The sequence below is a fragment of the Molossus molossus genome, unplaced genomic scaffold (genome assembly GCF_014108415.1).
Source record: "Molossus molossus isolate mMolMol1 unplaced genomic scaffold, mMolMol1.p scaffold_m16_p_5, whole genome shotgun sequence".
NCBI classification, from domain to species: Eukaryota; Metazoa; Chordata; class Mammalia; order Chiroptera; family Molossidae; genus Molossus; species Molossus molossus.
The window spans coordinates 60,607,155-60,632,614 of NW_023425388.1; the positions used below are offsets into that span (position 1 = coordinate 60,607,155).

At 38.1% G+C, this 25,460-nt stretch overlaps 2 protein-coding genes and 1 pseudogene across 25 annotated transcripts in view; 2 read left to right on the top strand and 1 right to left on the bottom strand.

Moving 5' to 3' along the window:
* Positions 1-24,974, top strand: part of LRCH3 (leucine rich repeats and calponin homology domain containing 3) — a 107,063-nt gene extending 82,089 nt beyond the window's left edge. Inside the window, exons 14-20 of one of the 24 annotated variants that reach the window (XM_036242294.1) lie at positions 282-353; positions 3,520-3,568; positions 4,213-4,317; positions 5,614-5,732; positions 6,372-6,509; positions 7,373-7,450; positions 24,956-24,974. In XM_036242294.1, the coding sequence (XP_036098187.1) occupies positions 282-353; positions 3,520-3,568; positions 4,213-4,317; positions 5,614-5,732; positions 6,372-6,509; positions 7,373-7,450; positions 24,956-24,958 (564 nt within the window). In that variant the 3' untranslated portion in view covers positions 24,959-24,974. Of the gene's footprint in view, positions 1-281; positions 354-2,128; positions 2,257-3,519; positions 3,569-4,212; positions 4,318-5,613; positions 5,733-6,371; positions 6,510-7,372; positions 7,451-11,310; positions 11,563-15,257; positions 17,444-24,955 lie in introns of those variants that run through there. The other 23 variants (XM_036242284.1, XM_036242279.1, XM_036242281.1 and 20 more) reach the window with 23 other exon arrangements.
* Positions 3,303-3,410, top strand: LOC118618048 (annotated as a pseudogene).
* IQCG (IQ motif containing G) overlaps positions 20,686-25,460 on the bottom strand; it is a 51,391-nt gene continuing 46,616 nt past the window's right edge. Inside the window, exons 9-11 of the mRNA XM_036242308.1 lie at positions 23,647-23,778; positions 22,562-22,663; positions 20,686-20,970 (exon numbers count right to left, since the gene is read on the bottom strand). Coding sequence (XP_036098201.1) covers positions 20,836-20,970; positions 22,562-22,663; positions 23,647-23,778 — 369 coding nt within the window. The 3' untranslated portion in view covers positions 20,686-20,835. The remainder of the gene's footprint in view (positions 20,971-22,561; positions 22,664-23,646; positions 23,779-25,460) is intronic.

Here is a 25,460-nt window from a genome sequence, read left to right on the forward strand (position 1 = left end):
CTAATTTTACTGACCAGATCTGCTTGCCTGCTTTCCCTGACATTTAAAAAATATATTTCTTTAATTGATTTTTACAGAGAGGGAGGGAGAGAGGGAAAGAGAGAGAGTGAGAGAGAGAGAGCGAGAGCCCACAGGGGCATGTGCCCTGACTGGGAATTCGACCAGCAACCCTTTGGTTCACGGGACAATGCCCAGCCAACTGAGTCATACCACTGGACCTGCCTGACATTTTGCTAACATAAATCTGCCTTCTGTTTCTTTCTTTCTCTTTTGAAATTTAGTCGCTGTCAGGGTTGAATCAAGTGGGCTGTGCTGGTACCCTGCCTCATTCTTCTGCCTTCACACCTCTTAAGGTATCTTTTGTTGCTGTAATTCACCAGAAACTTTGGGGAGGTGGTGTGTAGTGGATGTTTTAACTTTTCCATTGGATTGGTCTAACAGCAAACAAACTGGAATCTAAGATTGCATGAAATGTCTGATTGAAATGTCTAATTATCAGTGGTTATTCTTTTATCACGAGTTATTATTTATTTTGACTAATATATAAGATTAAATTTACTCCAGTATCTAATGTACGTGCAAAATAATTTGAGTCTCAGTCCTCAAACTGTTACTGCCAAAACCCTCTACAGTAGGGATCAAGAAGCTATGGCCCCAGGACATCTAATTTGGTAAACAGTTTTGCTGGTACGCAGCCACTCCCATTTGTTTGTGTATTTTCTGTGGCTGCTTTTGTGCTTAGCAGCAGACTTGGAATAGTTGTGATGGAGATCATATGGCCTGGAAGCCTAAATAAAGAACCTGCAGTATATTATTAAAAGCCTCTAGGGATGGTAATTCCATGTTTGTTATCATTATGATACATAAAAAATGATTAATAATTCTCACTGTAAAGAAGATCCTCTCCTTTTCTAACATCTATCGACCCTCCTGTGGGTTACACTTATTTCTTCTTTTCTTTCCAGAGTGGAAATTTTCTAGTAAATAGCAGTCTTTATGTAAGAAATCTTTTTATTTGAAAACTGTTACAATGCCACCACCCTTGTCTTCTCACTTAATAAACTCTGATCCTTTTACCTGCTTTTCCCAGCCTGTCAGTCTTCATGAACTTTCACAAGTTTTCTGCCATTTTGGCTCCACAGTCACCCACTACAAATATATCCCTCATTAGAGCTCGCCTGGTGCTGAGCATGAAACAAAGGTTTTTCACATCTTACTGAGCATTAGGTTGGCTTTTTCTGTTTTCATATTCATTTGCTCAATATCTACTATAATTCTCAAATGTTTTAATTATTGGGGCTTATTCTACCAAGAATTATAGTTGAGAAAGGCTGGATGTGAATGTGCCAAAATTTGTGTGATAAGTCTACCTTTCTATCAGACATACTGCACTGCACTGTTAAATGATTAGTTTTAAAAGATTTAGTCTTTATTTTTTGATACCCAGTTACTTTACAGAAGATATACATTATATTTAGGCATGATTTTATTTATTTTGTTGCTTAACCAGGCATACAAGTTGAGTTTATGTCAATTTCCTTTTTTTTTTTACTCTTCAGTTCTCCAAGAGTTCTCAAATTTAGCAATGGCTTGCCAGTATTTGAACTAATTATTTTAGTATCCTAGAATACAAGTCACTTAGATTTATAATTTTAATAAAAGTACATTTTTTTAAAATCATCATTTGATAATTTTTCTCCATTCTGGCTTTTTTTTTTTTTTTTTTCATTACACCCAACTGTGGATTGTCTTTTTGTGTTTTGGGAGGTGGAGAACATTTCCTGCCATTCAGTGGAATTTTTTTCAGCTCTTCCTTCTCTCATCTAGTAAAGTTGCTTATTAATATTAACTGTATTATTATACTCCTTCAACTCCTACTAATAAGTCTTTTTAAATATTTAAAAAATATTTTTCCTCTATATCTGGAATAACTTCTATTTTTTTAATTTTTCTGTTTGTGCTATTGGTCTTTGAACAGGTCTTGTTTATTAGCTAACTAGCTTTCTCTTTCTTATTTTATATTCTTTGAAAGTAAGGATAGTCTTTTATTTCTTTTATTAGTTCCTGTTATTTTAAATTAAATTAATTTATTTACATTTTTTTTTCCCTCTCAACATTCTAATTTTAGTTTATTGTCATCTGTAAACTTGATGAACGTGTTGTCTTTTTCACTAAGGAAGATGTAATACATTACTCAAGAATGCAGCTTGCTTTTAAGTCTTAATTCTCAGACTAAGAGTATCAAACCAAGGAATAGTTACCACAAAATTGTCTTCCAGATCAGTCTAAGAATTTACTCAACAGCATGGCTTCTGTGTATGTATGTAGTTATTTTAGCAGTTAAAATTCCATTTCATCTGACCCAACTCCAATTAGAAGTAAAAGATTTCTGAAATTATTGAAACTAAAAAGGACAAAAAACATGGGAGCAGATATGTGTGTGTGTTTTAAAGTTATTCTGTTCCCAAAATGTGTCATAGTTATCATAAAGTTATATTTAAATTACTGAGTATAATTAGATGTCAAGGTCTGAAAAATTGTTGTTATTCTATCTTTTCTTGATGGGCCCACAACCTGGTCATGTGCCCCTACCAGGAATCGAACCTGCGACTTCATGATGCATGGGTCAATGCTCAACCAGTGAGCCACACGGCCGGGCACCAGCACTTCTTTTTAAATTAGCTTAACTACCTTTCCTTTTTTTGTTTTGTTTTTTTTAGGTAAACTTTATACCAATTGACCTACCTCTTCCTCCTTTTTATATAGTTCCTTTGTTCAATGAATTTAAAACATTTTGGATTCAAATACTAGTCTGGAAATACAGCTACACAGGGGAATACTTTAGAAACTGTACTAGAAAAATACTACTATAGCCCTGGCCAGTTTGGCTCAGCGGTTAGAGCATCAGCCCGCAGTCCAGAGAGACCTGGGCTCGGTTCACACTAAGGGCACGTACCTCGGTTGCAGTTTGTCCCCGGCCCCAGTTGGGGTTGTGTGGGTGGCAGTCAGTCGATGTGTCCCTTTCACACACGTTTTTTTCTCCCTCTCTCCCCCTCCCACTCTACCCAAACAAAAATGGAAAAATGTCCTCGGGCAAGAATTAAAAAAAAAAAACTATTATAAAATAAAATTTTATTCTTTTCCTGTGTACATTTCCCAATAAAGTTTTCTGCCTTAGGATAATCTGTTTTCATGGTCAGGAAAAGCTTGTTATATAATAGGACTGTCTTTAGAGACTGTAATACATAAACCTTATATTCTATAGAACTAAATACAAAATTTGGCCTTAAAAAACACATATAATCATTTCTTGGCCTTTTGGCTAAGATCATGCATAGTACCTGTTCTTATCAGTGTAAAAAACATAAAAAATTAATTCATTAGACCAAATTCTTATTTCTAGACTCAATTTGAAGGAGAGTTGCATGTTTTTTTCTTTTATAATCACAATGTTTCCATAAATGTGGAGAGTACCTCTTCTTGAATAATAATAATTTATACATCTCTATTCCTCCACAGAATGATGACAGATCTAATGCTGTATCAAGTTCACCTGCAACAGAAACAGGTAATAGACCCAGAGGTGCAGTTCACCACATCAAGATTATAATTCTTTACCAGGATTTTCCTGCTGAAGTACTTTTTTTTTTTTCAATTATAGTTTGTATTCAATATGATCTTGTATTAGTTTTAGGTATACAGCATAATGTTTAGACAATCCTATATTTTACATAGTGGTCCCTTCACCCCCAGTATTTCAAGTACCCCCTTGGCTGATAAATTATCTCTTAGAAAACCGTGGCTTCCATTTCTAAGATGAGAAATAAGACAAAATTGGGAACTTTTTGCACGTTTTCAATTTTTTAATTCAACCAGTTCAACTATTCAGCCATTTGATATGAACAACTGAGCATGAGTTAGCAGTGCTATAGGTTTGCAAGAGAATATATTTGATATATTAACATTAATTCTGTCTTTATTAATATACCAAAAATAACATGATGATTAAAAATACACACAAGCAGACTTCCTGCTGTCAGTTACTTTTCTGTACCAGATTTTGTATTAACACAATTATTATCCTTTTATATCATTGTCATGTTTAATTTGATTTTTTCTTTATTTCCCATTTATTGAACTTTTGTGACATGTATTACATATTTGATGATTTCCCATCTCTTTTAATCTAATTTGCTTTCTGTGCCGATTTAGTTCATTCCCCTGCATGTTCTTTTCCTGCTGCTATCCAGAGAAACCAGGCCCAGCGCCCTGAAAGCTTCCTTTTCCGAGCAGCTGTCAGGGCAGAAACAAGTAAAGGTAGGAAGTAGTGACTGAAAGAGGGAGGAGGCTTTATACAATGACATTAACTGTTAAGTGCTTTTATTTCTTTCTTTATTTATTTTTATTTTTTGTCACCCGAGGACATTTTTCCATTTTTTGTTCAGATAGAGTGGGAGGGAGAGAGAGAAACATTGACATGAGAGAGACACACCGAGTGGTTGCCACCCACACAACCCAACCAGGGCGGGGGACAAACTGCAACCAAGGTACATGCCCTTAGTTGGAACCAAACCCGGGTCTCTCTGGACCACAGGCCGATGCTCTAACCGCTGAGCCAAACCGGCCAGGGCTGTTACGTGCTTTTAAACTTCCACCCTGAGATGTCACCTTGGCAAAAGTTTTAAACTCTGCATATTATCTGTGATCTCACTGACATTAAAAGAGAATTTGCCCTGGCCCGTTTGGCTCAGCAGTTAGAGCGTCGGCCCGTGGACCAGAGAGTCCCGGGTTCGGTTGCCACTAAGGGCACGTACCTCGGTTACAGTTTGTCCCCGGCCCCAGTTGGGGTCGTGTGGGTGGCAACCACTCGATGTGTCTCTCTCACATCAATGCTTCTCTCTCTTCCTCCTTCTCTCCCTCCCGCTCTATTCTGAAGATAAATGCAAAATGTCCTCAGATGAGGATACAAAAAAAAGAGAGAATTTTGTTTGAATTTGTTTTTATTTTTTAATTAATTAAATTTTTTTATTGATTTTTCCAGAGAGGTTGGGGGGAGAGAGAGAGAGAGAGAGAGAGAGAAACATTAATATGAGAAAGAAACATCAATAGGTTGCCTCCTGCACACAAGAGATTATCGTGTTTAAACAAATCAAATATTCTTTTAGGGCTTTAGAGAATGTTCCTCCTCTCTGTAATTAGCTCTTTTTCAGATTTTTCTGTTGATAAAAGCTGTTTTCTGTGTTCTTAAAGAAATGAATTAATAGCCCTGGCCAGTTTGGCTCAGCGGTTGGAGTGTCGGCCTGCGGTACAGAGAGACCCGGTTTCGGTTCCCGCTAAGGGCACGTGCCTCGGTTGCAGTCTGTCCCCGGCCCTGGTTGGGTCATGCGGGTGGCAACCACTCAATGTGTCCTTTTCATGTCAATGTTTCTGTCTCTCTCTCTCTTCCTCTCTCTCCCTCCCACTCTATCTGAACAAAAAATGGAAAAATGTCGAGTGAGGATAAAAAAAAAAAAGAAAGTGCTTTCCTTGCAAGAAAACTTTGATCAGATGGATCAGGGTATTTTTCCAACATTGGCAAATCATTTTTCTGTGTTACCAATTAATATTTTTTAGGTCATGCTTCACCCCTTCTTTCGTCTTCTGCACCTACAGCTGATTCTACAGATCCCATAACAAGACAGAATTCAAGGCAGAGAGAAGAAGAACTGGAATCGATAGATCAGCTACGGAAAGTGTGTACATTGCCCTGAAATTATACTTTTTCATTGATATTGTTATAGCCTGTAATCCTGCAATCACTTGTTTACATGACTTACGATTTTTAATAGAGTAAAGAAGTACCCATTGTGTAATGAATGTAAAATAAATTTTGCTATTAAGAAAGTTCTTTTCAACTGTTTACTGGGAAAACTAGATGGGTTATTCTTTAAAGTTCAATCCCTGGCTTACTCATTTGAAATTTTTTTCTGCCTCATGTAAATAATTCTTATAAAGTTATAATAATTTATATGTATGTACTCATTTATACATAACACATCATATATAGTGTGTATTTTTTTATTTTGGAGTTAAAAGAGAATCTAGTTTTGTTTGTATTTTTAATCAGAAAATTATAATTTTTCTTGTTTTAATCAGAAAATTATAATTTTTCTTGTTTTATTTTGCACCACTGTGGCCTGACTGCCATGCATATGTAATTGATCTCTTTAACCTACTGACTTAAGATAGAAGGATAAAATAGGGATTATAAAACTTAACTTATTTGTATTTTATCTTGATTTTTTAATAAATATATTCCATTGTAACTCCTTTATCTCCTATGTGTCAACCATTCTTCAGTTAATATATTACATGTTTCCCTGTTCTTTTAGCATATTGAGTACCGGTTGAAAGTATCTCTGCCTTGTGATCTTGGAGCAGCTCTAACTGATGGTGTTGTTCTTTGCCATTTGGCCAATCATGTGTGGCCTCGATCTGTCCCAAGTATTCACGTCCCCTCACCAGCTGTAGTAAGTTTATGATGTTAAAGAATGTTGGCTCTTTATCAGACATTTATTAAATACAGTGGCAGGCATTGTGCAGAATGCTAGAGATACAAACATGAATAGTGCCTGCCTTCATTTCAATTCTACTAGAGATAAAAAAAAAAAAGGCACATATGCCCTGGCCGGTTTGGCTCAGCGGTTAGAGCGTCGGCCTGCGGTCCAGAGAGACCCGGGTTCGGTTCCCGCTAGGGGCACGTACTTCGGTTGCAGTTTGTCCCCGGCCCTGGTTGGTCGTGCAGGTGGCAGCCAATCGATGTGTCCCTTTCACATCGATGTTTCTCTCTCTCTCTCTCTCTCTCCCTCTCTCTCCCTCCCACTCTATCTGTACAAAAAATGGAAAAATATCCTCGGGTGAGGATTAAAAAAAAAAAGGCACATAAACAGTGACTTCCAGCAGTGGTAGATGTTAGAAGAGAGGTGTGTAAGAGGTGTGCTGTAGGAGTACAAAAAAATGTACCACTTAATTCTGCCTGGATTGTTCAGGAAAGCCTTCCCAGAAGAGGTAAAATTACAGGAATTCTAGCACAGTATTCCTACATTTGAAAGATAAGGAAGATCATGGCACATTCAAGGAATTTGAAGTTGTTCAGAATAGATCGTGCACAATGTGTAGGTGCAGGTGGCAGGAGATGTAACTAGAGCGGCAAGCCAAAGGCCAGCACCTATTTTTGTAAAAAAGTTTTATTGGAACACATGCCCACTTATATATATTATATGTTACTTTCAGGCTATTAGCAGAATCAAGTGTTGCAACAGATCATATGGCTTTTAAAGTTAGCAACGTTTTTAAAACTTCCCAATAATACCACATTTTTCTTCCATTGCAGCCTAAATTAACAATGGCAAAATGCAGACGAAATGTGGAGAATTTTCTAGAAGCTTGCAGGAAAATTGGTGTACCTCAGGTAATAAATGTTTCATTTCTTATGTTGCCTAAATAGACGGGTATTATTTTCCTAAAATCTTTCAGAAATGCAAGTATCTATAACCTTAAAGGGCTAGCTCTGAACTGAGTTGATCATTACTAATACGATTTTGTGTTACTAGAGGCAATCCATATACTGTACTTTTTTTTTTTCTTGCCTTTATTGATTTTAGAGAGAGGGGAAGTGAGAGAGAGAGAGAGAAATATCCATGAGAGAACATCGATTGGCTGTCTCCTACATGCCCCCCACTGGGGATCAGGCCCACAACCTGGGCATGTGTCCTGACCAGGAATCAAACCGGCAACCTCTTGGTGCATGGGTCGACACTCAACCACTGAGCCACACCTGCCAGACATTATATACTGTACTTTTGAACAGTTTTCCTTAATTATTTCCAAGGACCAAGCAAAGAAATCACACACATATAAATTTTAAAATATTGTAATAACTAATGCTAAATAATCAAAAATACTTATTCGGATATTTTCCTAAACATTCCCACTTGCTCTATGACTTGTAATACATCTTTATACACAGTAGAGTCTGTGCTTCAGATTGAGAATGCTTCAGTGGATTTCAGGTTTTTTAACATTTGCTTTAATACTTATTTTATGTTTATTTTGAAATAATTTTAGACATATAGGAATGTTGCAAAAATACAACAGAGAGTTATGGTGTACACTTCACCCAGGTTCCTCTACTGTTAACATCTATGTAAACATAGTACGTTGTCCAGACTAACAAACCCTGGGACATTGCTGTTAACTAATTTCAGACTTTGTTCAGATTTCCCGTTTTCCCACAAAGCTCTTGTACTTTGGAATAGCACACAAGAGGCCATTTCTAGGCGCTTGTCCTGCTATTGAGATTTATTGCCTCCAGCCTCATCAGTTATAGCTTTATTGACCTTTAATAGTACAAAAACATTCAACGTTTTAGATGTGATTAAGGGACGTGAACTTGATACACTGCTTATTCATTTAACCTTTTAGAAAACAATTATGTTAAACCAACTAAGCATGGTAGTCTTAAGAAATGTTATATTTAATGAAATTAAATTTAAAGAAATAAATAACTTGGTAACATTTGATACTTTATTTCTTTAACAACAGCCATTACAGTTTCTGTCATTATATTTTGTCCAGCCTTCAAGGAGAAAAACATAATTCTTCTATCTCCTTAATTAGCTGTCAGAAACCCCAGTATTGGCCCCTGGACTCAACAATTCCACTATTTCTCTTGAAATTAAGCCCTCGTTCTAATAGCTTTCACAACAGTGACTCTTTTTATCCAGTTCACCGTTTCTGTCTCTTAATCATGACTTGAGAAAGTTACAGCATCACTTGTTCAATGAGCAATTTTCTCTTTCACATGTTGCAAAATGGAAGAAAAAGAGCCTGGCTCCATAGAGCACTCTAAGTCAGAGTGAATTCCCATGGTGTTTTTTTTCCTCCTTTTATTAAGCAGATCATGATTCTATTTACTTTTCACTTTTTCCTTTTGTGTGTGTTTTTTTTAAAGCTGAATTATAAAATAAAAGAATTAAAATTTACATTTAGTGGTAGTTAGCAAGGACCTCTATTGTTCCTATGAACAAATTTTTTAAGAATTTCTCATTTTTGTATTCTAAGTTTTCTAAAGGCTCCACACATCTCTTTAAAAAAATTTTTTTTCCTTTATTGATTTTAGAGAGAGGAAGTGAGAGGGAAAGAGAGATAGAAACATCAGTGAGGAAGAACATTGATTGGCTGCCTCCTGCATGCCCCCACTGGGGATCGGGCCTACAACATGGGCATGTGTCCTGACCAGGAATCCAACCAGCGACCTCTTGGTACATGGGTCGATGCTCAACCACTGAGCCACACCGGCCAGACTCAACATCTCTTTTAGAACAAACCATTTTTAAACATATTAAGGGAATATTAATAAGTTTTCTAAACAAATAGCATGTATTTTCTCCATATTAATAAGCAGGTTCTAATATTCATATGTACACATTAACATTCAGTGCTTCCCTTTTATCTACTGAAGATGTTCCTACCTGGTCATCACATTACACAAGCATGCCCAATACCTGCCCCACTTCCATACCACCATGTCTTAAACAAAAGAATGTGGCATGAGTTTGTGCAGGGAATGGCAACCAGAGAAAAGAGTCACTGAATACATAGAAGTACTGAAAACAGCAAAACATGTTAGCAGAACTAGCCTATGTCAGAACTAGCCTACTGTTTACCAGTGTTTATTGCCATGGTACCTGTACTCTGGGCTTTATGGAACCATCATCTCTCTCAGATTTAAAGTGCACGCACTGAAATTCTTTCAGAATGTACCTGCCATCAGTCAGCAAAATACAAAAACAGCCTTAAAGCATGCGTTTAATTCAGCATTAGCCAAGCAATAGTGAGCAGTATTAATTGTGGGCCAGCTTGCCACTATTCCTATCAGAGCTGTGCTATTGAAGGCAGGAGATAAAAAATAATATTATTTTTAAAGACTGGGTGGTTAGATGGGGGTTCTTGACACATCCTTCCCTCTTCTCTCTCTTCCCCACCAGAAAAGGGAAATGGACATTCCACATAGGCCACCTCTTCCTCTCCTCAGCCTTCCACTCTCATCTCTACCACCACAGCCACCACCACCACCACTGTTAGATGGGTTCCTGTTATGCTGCTACTTCGAAAAAATTAGTCATTAGCTTAGAACAAAGTGAAGGAAACTCGTAGGTTCAGACTAGCATTCTCAGGTCCCTCTGCTATAGGAGGAAAGAGAAAACCTATGCCTCTTCTTATTCCTTTGTCCTCCCAGCTTCTGGGCATTCTGAATTACCTGAACATCCCCACTTAATCTGTTTGACTTACAAAGAAAATCAGGGATGTAAAAATGATCACTTTCAAAATTGTGTAAATATTAATATCAGATTCTGTGTATAAAGGCAAATAATTTTCCTTCTTAGTATAACTTTTAAAGTGTTTACCATGTAAGTTTAAGAATGAAATATTAATAAGGTGTCTATTTAAAACCTCTGATAAGATTAGGTATATGGGTATTCTCTTTATTATTATGCTTTTGTTAAATATATGTTACATTGGAAAAACTATTGTGGGTGATAAAAATTTCTGTGAATTCTATATCTTATGCCTTAAAATTATTACAAGTTATGTGTTGATATTTTCCCACTATCAAGTCCAATGATGTATTTATTTATTTAATTTCATCATCCTTGAACGGGGGGGTTGGGTGAGCTCTGAGGCCCTGTGGTGTAGATTCATTTTGTATATATAGTGGACTGGACTTGGTTAAGATGGGCTTGCCTTGATTTTCAGAGGAACACGAGATCATTCGGTACACTTGACTTCCAGCTAGTAAATTTATCTGATTATTAAGCTTTCCTCCTTTTTTGAACCTTCTCGATTTACTTAGCTTTCTCTAAAAACTTCCCTCTCCTCAGTTTGCCCCCCATGTTTTGTCCTTGCTTTCTGACCTATTTTTTTTGTTAATAAGGAAGAATGAGAGTCAAGAAAGACTTCACCACTCTCAGGCCTCTCACAACCCTCAGCCAGCATCCAGTTCTGTTCATTGTATCCAGAATGTTCACAGTAGTCACCGACCAGCCAGTTTTATTCTGCTATTTTGTAGTAAAATCAAGCTCAGCAGAGAGAATTCTCTGTAGTTTTGTTTTTCAGCATTTTACTTTTATTCATCACAGTAAAAAATGTTACAAGATGTGTTTCAGTGAATATGATTGAGATGATCATATTGAATTCTATACTCAAATCTGTATTTCTGATCCACTGACTTTGTTTTTCTGTTTCCTTTCCTGCTCACACTTTGGACAGGACAATCTTTGTTCCCCTTCTGACATCCTTCAGCTAAACCTCAGCGTTAAAAGAACTGTTGAAACACTACTTTCTCTTGGGGCACATTCAGAAGAATCCAGTTTTGTCTCTCTGTCTATCCAGCTTTTGGGTTTTGTGGCATTTTATTGTACTTTAATGTTAACTCTCTGTATGCTTTATTATTGGACCTTTCCCCTCTAGCAGAAAGATTGCATTCCAGTGGTTTTTCACCTCATTCCTGGGCTTGGTAAAGGAGGTTTGTTTCTTGTTCAGAAATATTTACATATGTGCATTTTATTTTCCTGGCTATCAAAGAGCTAACCCTTAAAGTAAATAAATCCTTCCTTATATGTCCAGATGAGCAGCCCATCACATTAGTCAGTAAGCATTTACAGGGACTAACAAAGAGTAAAATCCAGCATTTTTTCTCCTAGTCATTCGTCCATTCTCCTGGCCTGTGGTCCTGTTTCTGTTAAGTGCCAAAGCATTTCTACTAATACAATCCTGAGCCTGTTCTTAGAATATGACTAAGAATTTTATTTCCAAATGACATAATAAAATTCCCTTCTGGCCATTTTTCCAGGCCTGAACACAACTTAGCTGTTGCAGTTGTAAGTTGCTGAATCTTTTCAACAGGATCTTTTCAAAAGGAAATCTTTTCAAAAGGAAAATAGTTGTACCCTTTCTAGTTTAGGGGGCAGTAGTCACTTAAATCTCTGCATTGAACTGTGCCCTGAAATCTCCCTTTTAGCTGTCTGGGCATCTGGAAGGCACTAGTTATTTAATCTTAATACTTTTAATTTGATCAGAATGTTCAGTCCAAAGATCATGTTCTTTTTTTTTTATCCTCACCCGAGGACATTTTTTGTTGCATGTATCTTCAAATAGAATGGGAGGGAGAGAGGGAGGAAGAGAGAGAGAGAAACATCAGTGTGAGAGAGACACATTGAGTGGTTGCCACCCACACGACCCCAACTGGGGCCGGGGACAAACTGCAACCAAGGTACGTGCCCTTAGCAGGAACTGAACCCAGGACTCTCTGGTCCATGGACCGATGCTCTAACCACTGAGCAAAACTGGCCAGGGCAATCATGTAGGTTCTTTAGATTGCTATTCTGAGCCTAGTGTGTACATTTAAAATAGTACACAACAAGCAAATGATCTGGAGCTGACTTTGCAGGAGTAGGCACTTTTCCAGATTTACTATGTATTTATATTTAAATGAATTTCACTTCTAGAATCCTATTGAGAATTTAAAATTGGAATGTATATAATTCCCAAAAATTTGATCCTTCTTAATAGGTGAGTTTGTATTTTATAGGTTGTCGAGATTATATCTGAACAGTAGCATGTAAAGTATTAGGCAGTCGCTGTTCTATACCCAAGGCAATGAATATTGTTGCTTTCAGAATGCTTATTAGTATATTAGCTGCTAGCCTTAATGCTTGAAACTACTTTATAATTGCAGATTCTAGTTCTCATAAATAGTATTTCCAAACATTCAGGAATCTCCTGAACTCTTAACAAAATTAACTGAACTAAAGTATGAAGGGAGATTGCAAGGAATATAATATCCTGTTGTAGAAGTCCACCTGAAGGTTTGATTCCTTTCATTTTCTTCCATATTAAATGAGACAGTTACCACATTAAAAACTGTTTACTGTTCGTGCTGAAATATTGAACACTGTGTTGAAAACTTTAGTTTTTTACAGTAGTAGTGCATTCCAGAGTTGGGGTGAGTGTGGTAAGATTTTTCTGAGTCAGACATCATTCAGTTTTGTGGAGTTTTGTCCCTTTAAAATAACACCTGATAAAAAGCACATTGTCTCCTGTGTGGTTTGCGGGGGCGATTGTGCACTCTTTTTGGAACACACAGGTTCTGTAAGCCATCTGGAAAGTATCGCCTCTGAGGACGTGTCTCAGTCAAGGCCGCACAAGCTGCAGGGGACTGCTGAGAAGAGATGAGGGAATTGCCTTGGAGAAAATAGGTCTCTCCCAAGAGCAAAACACCCTGAAGGTTCATTTTAAGTATAGTTAACCTATACTTATACAAAGTTGATAGTTTTACAAGCGCAAAAGATTCCAGTTACCTTGTTTTACTAGATACCTTTTTTTTAAAAAACAAGTATAAGGACCAGCCCTGGCCGGTTTGGCTCAGCAGTTAGAGCATCAGCCTCCAGTTCAAAGAGACCCAGGTTCGGTTCCCACTAAGGGCGTGTGCGTACCTCAGTTGCAGATTGTTCCCAGCCCTGGATGCGTCGTGCGGATGGCAACCACTCAATGTGTCCTTTTCACGTCGATGTTTCTCTCTCTCTTCCTCCCACTCTATCTGAACAGAAAATGGAAAAATGTCCTTGGATGAGGGTAAAAACAAAAAAAGAAGTATAAGGACCAATAACTGCTCAAAATCAATACTTGCTATATTTTTTTATTGCAACTGATTTTGTAAAATTTCCTAATATAGTGCCAATTAAAAGCAGGGAAAGCCCCATAATAAATATGTGGTTGTTTTTTTGTGTTTTTTTTTTTTTTTTTTAATGAAACCAGAATTCTCTCATCCTTTGTGAGAGCAGTCTCTTTTCTTTCTGAATATTTAGTCTTAAGAGAAACCAACCAATGATGGGTTATTATTTTTTTTTTTTTCAATTTTTTTCTTCTTTATTGATATTAGAAAGGGAGAGGAAGAGAGAGATAGAAACATCAATGAGAGAGAACATTAATGGCCACCACCTGCATGCCCCCCACTGGGGATCAGGCCTACAACTTGGGCATGTGCCCTGACCAAGAATCCAACTGGCAACCTCTTGGTGCATGGGTTGATACTCAACCACTGAGACACACTGGCTAGGCTAATGGGTGTTATTCTTAACATAAGCCTTTTTCTCTTAAAAGAAAGGATTAACCAAATTAATGAGTCAAACAAGATGGAAGTATTTAATTTCCTTAAGCAAACATGTAAATAGTTTTTAAATATATGGTAATTTTTATTTCTGACTACGCTCACGTCCTAATTCTCCAGCATAATTTAATCCACTAAATACGAGAAGGATACTTTTACTTTTTCCAATAAAATTTCTTTATTAAAGGTCCAGGGAAGTCCACCATTTTTAAAAATTGAGAAAGAGAGAAACATCAATTGGTTGCTGATCGCACGTGACCTGACCTGGAATCCAACCCAGAAACTGGGTATGTGCCCTGACCAGAAATCAAACCACCTTTTGGTGTATGGGATGAAGCTCCAACAAACTGAACCACACCGGACAGGGCTCAAATACAGTTTCTTTTTTCATAATTCAGAATTTTAACTAATTCAAACTGGGCCTTCCATGAATTACCCAAAGTAGGAGAAAGTTTCTCAAATACATCCAAATCTCAAGGATACACTTCAGTTTCTTCCCATGATCCCTGCCTGGTATGAGAGCCCTGGCTTTTACAATCAGGCTGTAATGCAGATAGCAGGCAACCCTCTCCAGTGCAGTCTGAGTGATGGTATGAACAGTCCTGCATTCCTCCAGTATGTAGTTTACCAAGTGCTTTCTCCTACAATTTTATATCTTTCAGGCTTGAGCCATCCAGTATAACTTGTAATTTTTTCTGTTTTCTGATCTGCATTGTTCTTTTATTTATCAGGGATGAAGGATGTTGCTTTCACTCCATAATATTCTGTTTATCCTCTGTTGTTTGTATAAGTGTATGTAACTTGTCCATTTTCCATTTTCCAAAATGATCTGTATGTACTTTTACTTGTGTTAATAAAATGATAGTGTCAGATATCATCTCTGTGTACCTCATATTATCAGAGGTCAGTTTCCAACGTACTGACTTTTCATATCTCAGTTGATTATTATAAGAGAGAGAAGAGATGCTTATTTTTTTTCTTTTCGGTTCTGTGATATTCATCCTATTTTCTCTTGTGTTTGTTTTTATGTCACGTTATCCCATTTCAGGAGCAATTATGTTTGCCTCTCCACATTTTAGAAGAGAAAGGTTTGAGCCAGGTTGCAGTGACGGTCCAGGCTCTCCTGGAACTCGCTCCACCCAAGCAGCAGCAGCACCAGTTATCTGCTGTTTAAGGGCTCCCAGCACGCTGGGCACTGGCCTGGCCAGAACGGAACAGAACAACGCGATCGCTGCTGCCAGCCGCCTACTTCAACGCGCTCGTATGTGTTCTTATAGGGGACTGTTTCCATGATTCCTCACAGGAATATTTCACTTCATTTCTCCATTTTAGGGGAGGTTATGTCCATTTCCATTGAACACGTGGTTAGTTTTCACAAATGAAATGCAATCCTATCATTACTGAGAACCAACACTGAAGCCTAACCTGGCTGTGCTTTCCTAGAGTGTAGGCTCTTTTTCACATGCCAGAAAGTGTCTTCGCAGAGGATGCTGAACTCTCTTGAAGGCACAGATATGCTATTATCTTTACCTATTTCCAAGACCTCTCGAGTCCACTGGTTTCTAAACTTGGTGTTCAATAGAATCTCCTGGAGCATTTGTTAAAATACAGGTTCTCGTTCAGTAGGGTCTAGAATGAGGCCTGGGTATCTGCATTTTCAACAGACATTCCAGGTGTTTTCTATAATGGATGGAGACCACTGTTCCCAGCTAGATATTTGTATGATTTGGAGGAGTAATGACTCCACTGTGTTTTTCAGCCACATTTAAAATCAAAAGCTCTATTATAACTACTTGGAACTGTTCTGTCCAAGGCAAAACAAATAACATAGGACTGGGTTTTTTGGACAAAAATCTTTTGTCCTTTGCAAAACAGAAACAATGTAGAAGTCCTAGATTTTGCATGGTAAAACAGAAACAGATAGAGTTGCATTTAAGGCCAGTGTCCTAGGCCTAACCCCCAATTTCAGCCTACCACCACTTGTAGGGATGGGGAACCTTGTTTCTGCCAAGGGCTATTTGGATATTTATAACATCATTCACGGGCCATACAAAATTATTAACTTAAAATAGTGAGGCGTGTGATGTTAGCTAGTATTGATTTCAAGGGCCTTATATGGCCCAGGGGCTGGATGTTCCCCACCCCTGAGTCTCAGAGGATGGTTCCAGATCTCAGGCTGGTAACATGCACTATTCAGCATCATTTGCATCGACTTCATTGAGCTTCCCCCATGCTGCTCCCAAGATACCTGGGGCTGCCAACACCTTCCAGTCAGCAGTATACTTCCAGCTTCCCAACTAATGGAAAACTATGAAAACAAGGCAAAAGAAATAAAGGAAAAGCCAAGAGTCTTATATTTCTTTCAGGTGACTACCAGTTCCCATGACTGATTTAAAGCACTTGTAGTGTCTTAGCAGCTTGCTGTCTTCATCTGGCTCCACCATTAGAGTGTGTTCACTCAGTTGTGTGGAGCAAAAGGGCCCAAGATTTCCCGCAACACAAAGCTAGGAGCCTTTACCTAAGCCACTTGGGGGAAAAAAGGTTAAGCCTATTGGATCTTCCTTCCCTATATTTTGAACCCTTTTTAGTTGTCAGTGATAGGTTTTGATCATTGCCTTTATAAACCAAGTAAATAGAACAAGTGAAGATACTAATTATCTAGGCTGTTATGTTGTTAACTGTTCTGGGCTTTACCAATGCATGCATTTGAGCATACTGTTCTCACTTTTTGTATCATGTAAATGCAGCATTTAAAAGTAACTTTGTATAAAATCATGTGTTGAGTATTTAGTCAAAATAATGTTTTCTACTTGTTCTCACAAGGAAACAAGTTCATCAGAACATTACCGCTTTGTCCAAGTTTAAAATTACATAACACAGAACATTACACTCAAAGCCCAATGCTTATGGTCCTCACAGAACAAAAGTAAAATGTCTTTTAAGTGCTTAGAGCCAGACACAGCTCCAGACACACCCACCAATCATATGACTTGTTTAGAATTTAGCTATGTGTACTTTTAAACTATAGGTATTTTCCCTTCCAGTCAACATTGAACCTCGGAACTATCTCCAAATTATAGAGAGCCATTTAAATGAAACTTAGCAAAGGATGGGACTCTTTGTGACATATTATGCAAGGAATAATTCCAGAAAACATACATAATGCAACATTTGGAACATTTGCAACTAATTTTCCCAGAGGAATAAATGGAAATTCCAGTTTATTTCAAATTTTACACATAGCATGAAACCTTATTAATGTATTTTTATCACACAAATTCAAATTTACATTTGAATTGTTAGAAAAAATTAGTGTACAGTTTTGGTTGATAATGAAAGGAAAATATCAAATATTTTGAATTTCTATGTCAAGATGCGAAAACAAATCATGATTTTTTTGTTGGAAATTTTTTTGTATTTAGTGTTTTATAGTACCTTTGGGGTTTTTGTTTGTTTTTTCTTTATTGAGGTATAATTTACATGTCACAAAATTCAGTTGCTTTTAGTAATGTACAAATTTTTTAAGTTGTACCTTTGTTTTTTTTAACTGAAAAGACAGTTTAACGTTTAGCCTTAATAGACTCGAATGTGAGATGAAGATGACTTTGTAACACTTGCACCTAACCATGACCTTTATTTATGACCTTCCTGCTGAGGCAGCAGCCTTCCCAGTGCTGAAGCGTGAGGGAAGAAAAGGCTGTGCCCACCCACCAGGGTCCCTGCCAGCTATAGAGACTGTAGTCAGCAGGTTTCTGAGTTTCCAAACTCATACATGCTTAGCACTCCAAACCATTTTCTTTGGAAACAACTCATGGGAGGAGGGACCTTTGTATTTGGCTAGAACAGAGTAGGAGGTTTACTGTAGGTCACTTTACTTTAATAACTTTGAAATACAGCCTTACAGGTAACCAAGGAGTCTGATTTCTCTTACTTGCTGTAGCTCAGCAGTGACTAATGAGGTGTGACTGTGCTGATGAGTGTGATGAATTTTTTAAAACTAAGCACTTAAATGGTTATAGAAATGAAGGAAAACATGGATATTTAGAAGCCTTTTTATATACATATTGCAGTGAGATGGTTTACAGCAGATTTCATTTTATTTCTGAAAATGTTGTAAACTTGTAATTAGTAAAAAATTTTGTGAAACGTCCTATATTTGTATGTCTGTAAATATGATGCATAAGTTTTAAGTATAAATATGTCAATATCATGTATGTTATTTTAAATTCCTGTATGCCACCTTAAACTTTCACATTAAAATAAAAGTCAACACTTCAATAGCATGAAATAAAGGCTGATTTGATATGTTTTTACCCAAAACATGATTTCCTTGGCAAAAATGAAGGAGTATCTAATTTCCCAAAGGAACATTAGATCAGGAGAAACTGGGTCCTCATAATAAGCCCTTGAAATCAAAATGTACTTTTTTTATTTTATTTTATTTTATTTTTTTAATCCTCACCCGAGGACATTTTCCCATTTTTTTGTTCAGGTAGAGTGGGAGGGAGAGAGAAGAACAGAGAGAGAGAGAGAAACATCGATGTGAAAGGAACACATCGAGTGGCTGCCACCCGCACGACCGACCAGGGCCGGGGACAAACTGCAACCGAGGTACATGCCCTTAGCGGGAACCGAACCCGGGTCTCTCAGGACCGCAGGCCGACGCTCTAACCGCTGAGCTGAACTGGCCAGGGCAAAAATGTACTTTTTAAAGGCAGTATGGATATCAGTAGTGCCCTGTGTTTTGAGTTAGATAATAAGACATATTTAGTATTACATGAAATATATGTGACACTTCTGGACAATTTTTTTCAGAAACTACTAGTTGTGCCATCAGGAAAGCTTTAGCATCCCAAGACATTCTGTTTTGATTAAGCAAAGCACAGATGACCCAGTGAGCGCATTCTTTTTTAGAGGTAGAGGGAGAATGACCAACAATCAGTTTTATGTTCCAGGCACAGCTTAGGTACTTTCACATGCTTTGTCTCTTTTAGACTGAATACCCTATAAGGCAAAAATTGTTGCGTAAGCAAAGTAGGTGTAGACCCTAGTGTCTCATTTATCAAAAAATATCTCTAGCCCTGGCCGGTTTGGCTCAGCCGTTAGAGCGTCGGCCCGCGGACCAGAGAGGCCTGGGTTCAGTTCCCACTAAGGGTGCATACCTTGGTTGCGGTTTGTCCCCAGCCCTGGTTGGGGTTGTGTGGGTGGCAGCCACTCAGTGTGTTTCTCTCACATCGATGTTGCTCTCTTCCTCTCTCCCTCCTGCTCTATCTGAAGATGAATGCAGGGATGTCCTCAGGTGAGGATAAAAAAAGAAGAAAAAAAAAGCCCTGGCCTGTTTGGCTCAGTGGCTGGAGCGTCGGCCTGCGGACCAGAGAGTCCTGGGTTCGGTTCCGCTAGGGGCATGTACCAAAAATAGAGAGAGAGGGAAAAAAAAATCTCCATACGAGTCTTCCAGCAGACCTGTCTGTGTCCCCCATCTTTACCATGTGTGGGTTATCCTAACACCTCATTTCTATGTTGTATTTATAATTTATATCCTTACCTATTTCCCAGAAAAAGGAGCTGAAGCAGCTTATAAGATATGTATTTGATGCCACCACCAACCCCCAATAAAAACACTAAAATTATAAAAAATCGAAAAGGTGCCCTGGCCAGTTTGGCTCAGCGGTTAGAGCGTCGGCCTGCGGTCCGAAGAGACCCGGGTTCAGTTCCCGCTAAGGGCACGTATTTCGGTTGCAGTTTGTCCCCGGCCCTGGTTGGTCGTGCGGGTGGCAGACACTCAATGTGTCCCTTCACGTCGATGTTTCTCTCTCTCTCCCTTCCTCTCTCTCCCTCCCACTCTATCTGTACAAAAAATGGAAAAATATCCTCGGGTGAGGATTAAAAAAAAAAAAAAAATTGAAAAGGCAGGAGGGAACCAACCTTTAATAAAACTTCACTATACGTGTGTGTGTGTGTGTGTGTGTGTATATTTTTTTAATATGTTTTTATTGAATTTTTAGAGAGGAAGGGGGAGAGAGAGAGAAACATTGATATGAGAGAGAAACATCCATCAGCTGCCTCCCGCACACCCCCTACTGAGGATCGAGCCGCAACCAGGAATCTAACCGGGACCTTTCAGTCCATGGGACGACACAATCCATTGAGCCACGCTGGCCGGACACTGCATATGTATATTATGCTGGACACTTTATAAACATCATCTTTTACTTTCTACTGAACTCTTCGCTTTTGCTCATAAGAGTTCACTGTTGACCATTTGAATAAAATCAGAACCAGAGATGTATTACAGAAATTACTAGAGTTTTAATGCATTACTGTAACTAAGCCCATGCATTTTTTCTGCTAAGAAAGAACAACAGGAATCTTTCCAAAGCTCCTAGAAATATTTTCCAGCAAATTTTTTTCAAAATATGAAGAAGCCCTTAAAGAAGCTATAGTCCTAATTCAGGGTTTGGAAACTAATATAACAGGCAACGTGAAATAATCAGGTCACACCTGGGAATGTCCGAATAAGCAACTACCTGTAAATGAGTTGTCTGGTGGTAATAGATGTTTCTTATTCCCTTCAAGTCCTTCCCATCTCCAGAATACAAGAGGAAGAAGAAGAAGATACTTGGTCACTATCTCTTGCCTCTCCGCTTGTCTTTGTCTTTGCCTTTACCTTTTGAACCCTTGCTAGCATCATTGTCCTTCTTAGGCAGTTTGAAACCACCGATTTCATTCCGCACTATAATGCCTCGCCACCAGGCCTGGAGCTGGAAGAGAGAGGAGTGAGTACAACCTCGAGCATGCCTGACAGGTGGCATTCTTTCCACATACGGGACTGGGTTTCGATAAGTAAACTCTATCCAAGCAGCAGGCTGAGACACGGGCGTGGCCGAGCATGCTCTGTCTACAGCAGTGCCTCCAGGTGTGCAGGACCCAGAGCTTAAGCCATGGACTCTAATGCTCTCAAGGAGTAAAAATAAGAGGAATCTTTATTTTACACTTAGAAACCTGACTAGCACTCTTTACAAACATCCTTTCCCATATCTAAAAAACATTTGACCCAAGAGGAGTGTTAGTTACCTGGGTCACAGGCAAAAGGAAGCACTCAAGTCAAAACGTGCAGATAATCTAGATGAGTTCAGTAGACTTTTCAGGTGCCTTTCATATCTTTAATGATTGACTAAAGGATCAATACTCTTACTTTCAAAAAGTAAGCTTTAGATGATAGCCCCTTGAATATCTTAGTCATTAGACACAACTGTTCTGAATACAGTCTGGAAGCAAATACAGTAGCAAAAAGAAAACAAGGTGTTCTGCTAGTTCTTAGGTTTTTGCTTTCAGTCAAGGAATCCTGACAAATAGAAAACACCATAGAGGCTCAATAAATACTTGCTAACTGTACATGTCTCTCCTAATGGAAAGCTCAAGTTTGGATTTGGTTACCTGGTCACAGATATACTTTAAGCTTACTTTCTTAATCCACTCCCTAATATACATTCAAACTCCACTCTGCATACTGTTCCATCTCCGCAGGTACTCCTCTTTCAGAGACCAGGGCAGTCCTCAAGACAACAGTTTCAGTGCAGCTGATTTTTGCTTGATATTTCCCCGAATCTGACATGCCAGTTAAATCGTCACTATTATACAGAAGTTCACTTAAAACTAAAACATGCCCTGGCCGGTTTGGCTCAGCGGTTAGAGCGTCCACCTGCGGTCCAGAGAGACCCGGGTTCGGTTCCTGCTAAGGGCATGTACCTCGGTTGCAGTTTGTCCCCGGCCCTGGTTGGTCGTGCGGGTGGCAGCCACTCGATGTGTCCCTTTCACACCGATGTTTCCCTCTCTCCCTCCCTTCCTCTCTCTCCCTCCCACTCTGTCTGTACAAAAATGGAAAAATGTCCTCGGGTGAGGATAAAAAAAAAACAAAAACAACTAAAACATCTGTTTTTTCCTAAACATATCCCCTCTACCATTTTTGAAAATGGCTCTCATCAGAAGCTGGAAGATAGCCTGGGCTGACTTAGAAGAGGAATCTTCAGGAGCAGCAGGATACTAGAACTCCTTCAAGAGCTGCTTTGGTTAGAAATAGTATCCTTAAATTTGACCTCTAGGCATAAATTCTAGGTTTTGCTTCCACTGCCAGCCACCTCCTTTTCCCTGGATTAAATCTTGGGGGCCTGTCTTTTTCTGTTAACTGTCTCCCTGCACCATGGACTGTTGGCAAATTCTAATAATAACAAAGGCCATGTTTCCTCACAAATCTTCTGTGGTGAGTAATAAATGAAAGGTTCTTTGCGTTCCTCCAGTGTTAGGCCAGCTATAGACCTGAAGGGGCCCCGGAAGCTAGTTACAGCTTTCTACCTTGATGATGCTCTTCAATTCCAAGAGAGACTGCTCGACATGCTTCCTGTTGTTCTCCTTTTCTATACGATCTTCAATGATGATCTGTTCATACTCCCTTATCTGCAAAAGTAGACATTAATCATGTCACAGGACTCTCTTGGCTAAGCTGTGGCCCAGCCAGCCCTACAATTTTAATTTAAAAATTTTTAATGAAGCATGCCAAACCTAAAGATAAACCAAGTGAAATAAACTTACTGGATTCCTGTATTTTAAATATTCACATATTAACTTTGTAATTGTTCCCAACTTTTTTTCAGTTTGAATAATTCAAATTTGCCTTAAAATATTTCATAAAAATGAAATACGATGTGATCAATGACCTCAAAATAATGTAATTTTTATTAAAAAGCTGTGATAGAATGTACACATAAAAAATAGCAGCCATCTTTTTTTCAAATAAATTTATTTTTGTTACAGACGTTTCTCCTTTTTCCCCCACTGATACCCTCCTCCTGTTCCCACTCAGCTTTGTTGTCTATGTCCATTGGTTATGCTTATATGCATAAGTTCTCTGGTTTATCTGTTCCCTTCCCCCCGTCCCCTCCTCTGAAGTTTGTCAGTCTGAACCCTACTTCTCTGGGTCTATTTTGTTCATCACCTTATTTTGTTCATTATATTTCACAAATAAATGAGATCATGTGATACTTGTCTTTCTCTGAGCAGCCATCTTTTAAAAGAGAAATTTGGGAAGTTCTGCATTCAATGATGAAGCCATAATCAGAAGCACTTTGGAAATCATAATTTACTAATTGTCTTCAGAGACTATAAAGTAGAAATAATAATAGTACTATCTCAAGAAGTTGTTGTGAGGATCGAATAAGTTCTATATGTGAAGTTCTAGTAAAGTGCCTGGGACAGAGTCAGCACTATCTAAGTGTTCACTACTGCAGTTGTCATTGTCATCGCCGTCGTCGTCACATCATCAGTGAAAAAGAACCCCATTGTTTTATAGGTACAACTCTACTCTGTGACCAAAAATAGCATTACCCAGCTCCACCACTCCTCAGTGCTCAGCCTTAGCTACTGAAACTCTGCTTCCTTACCATCTTTGCAAGGTCCTGAAGGTGTGCCAAATCACTGGCCTTAGCAGATTTGAGAGCATTCAGTTCATTCTGTTTCATTTCCGTGTCCTTATCAAATTTCTCCATCCAGAACTCTAGCTTCTCCTCAAGTTTCTATTTGGAAAGAATATTAAAACATGGCTTCTACTAGACACAAAACAGTAAATACTGTGTAAAATCATTTAAATAAAGTTCAAGAACAAGCAAAAGCTTTCTATAGTGACAGAAATCAGAAGTACAGCTACTTCTAGAGGGAGGGTTGGTTTATTGACTGGCAACGGGGCATGAAGGAGACTTCTGGTATGCTATAAATGTTTTCTATATCTGAGTGCTGGTTACAGGAGCATATATACATAAATATTCATCAAATGGCTTAATATTTATATTACTTATGTTATTAATTTAAAAATGGGGCAGAGGGCCTTTTCAGTGGATAAGAGAAGTTGCAACAAAGAGGAAAGGAATAAAGGGTTGGTAGAAAATTCTGAAGGCTAAGGAATGGCATCAGACATCTCTTTGATAACACTAAATACTAGTTGAGAAGGGTGCAATGTCTTCAAAACTCTAAAAGATAATAAATGTGAATCTAAGATTCTATACCTTGACAACCTAGCATTCTATTGTGAGGGAGAAAGAAAGAATATACCTCATCTTTCTGAGTTACTTAACAATGAATGTACTTAGCAAAATAAAGAGATGTATAAGAAATGGAAGAGAGACTAGTAAAATGTATATTTAAATTATTTAATACACTTTTTAATAATAAATCAGAATCTGGAAGTAAAACCTTCAATTGGGCACAGTCTCTGAAGGCAGATTGCCTCGGTTCAACTCCCAACTGTAGCGCTTAAATAAGTTTACTTAAATTCTCTGAGCCTCAGTTCCCTCATCTATAAAATGGGAGTATATAATGACTGGTTTCAATATGGGATGTAAGAGAAGAAGTAAGTGAAAGCTTTGCCCTAATAAAAGCAAGAAATACAGATATTGATTAACTCTAGACTTATATAAATAATCCAGTATAAATATATATGTTAAAAATATAAGGGTTATCAAGTGTAACATAATAAATATATATAAATGTAAAAAAAAAAGATTTAACTCTGAGAAAAACTAACTTGTAAACAAATTACCCTTGTATCAAAATAACTATAATAGCTAGAATGTAGGATTTATTATATGTGTTACATTCATGTATGTATGTACAATTTTGAATAAATCATAAAACAATTGGCAGCATCAGGTCAAAGAGGAAAATAATATATATATATATATTATATCTCCACCCCAGTAACAGAATATATAACTTCCAAACTACTAGACTGTGTACCTTAAGAATGAGACATCAAGAGGAGCCTTTAGGAGGTAAGTAGACATGGAATTTTTTTTTTTTTATCCTCACCCGAGGACAATTTTTGATATTTTGTTCAGATAGAGTGGAAGGGGGAAAGAGAGAGAGAGAGAGAGAGAGAGAGAGAGAGAAACATCAATGTGAAAGGGACACATTGAGTGGTTGCCACCCACACGACCCAACCAGGGCCGGGTACAAACTGCAACCGAGGTACGTGCCCTTAGCGGAAACCGAACCCGGGTCTCTCCGGACTGCAGGCCGATGCTCTAACCACTGAGCCAAACCGGCCAGGGCGACATGGAAGTTTTTTAAAAACATGACTCACATCAGTCATTCTCATTAAGTTACAATATGTCAATTTGGCTAAAGCTGGCTAAAATGTTGTAATATCATTTGGTATTATTCTGTTTACATTAATTTTGATAGCAAATGATATTTATTTTCA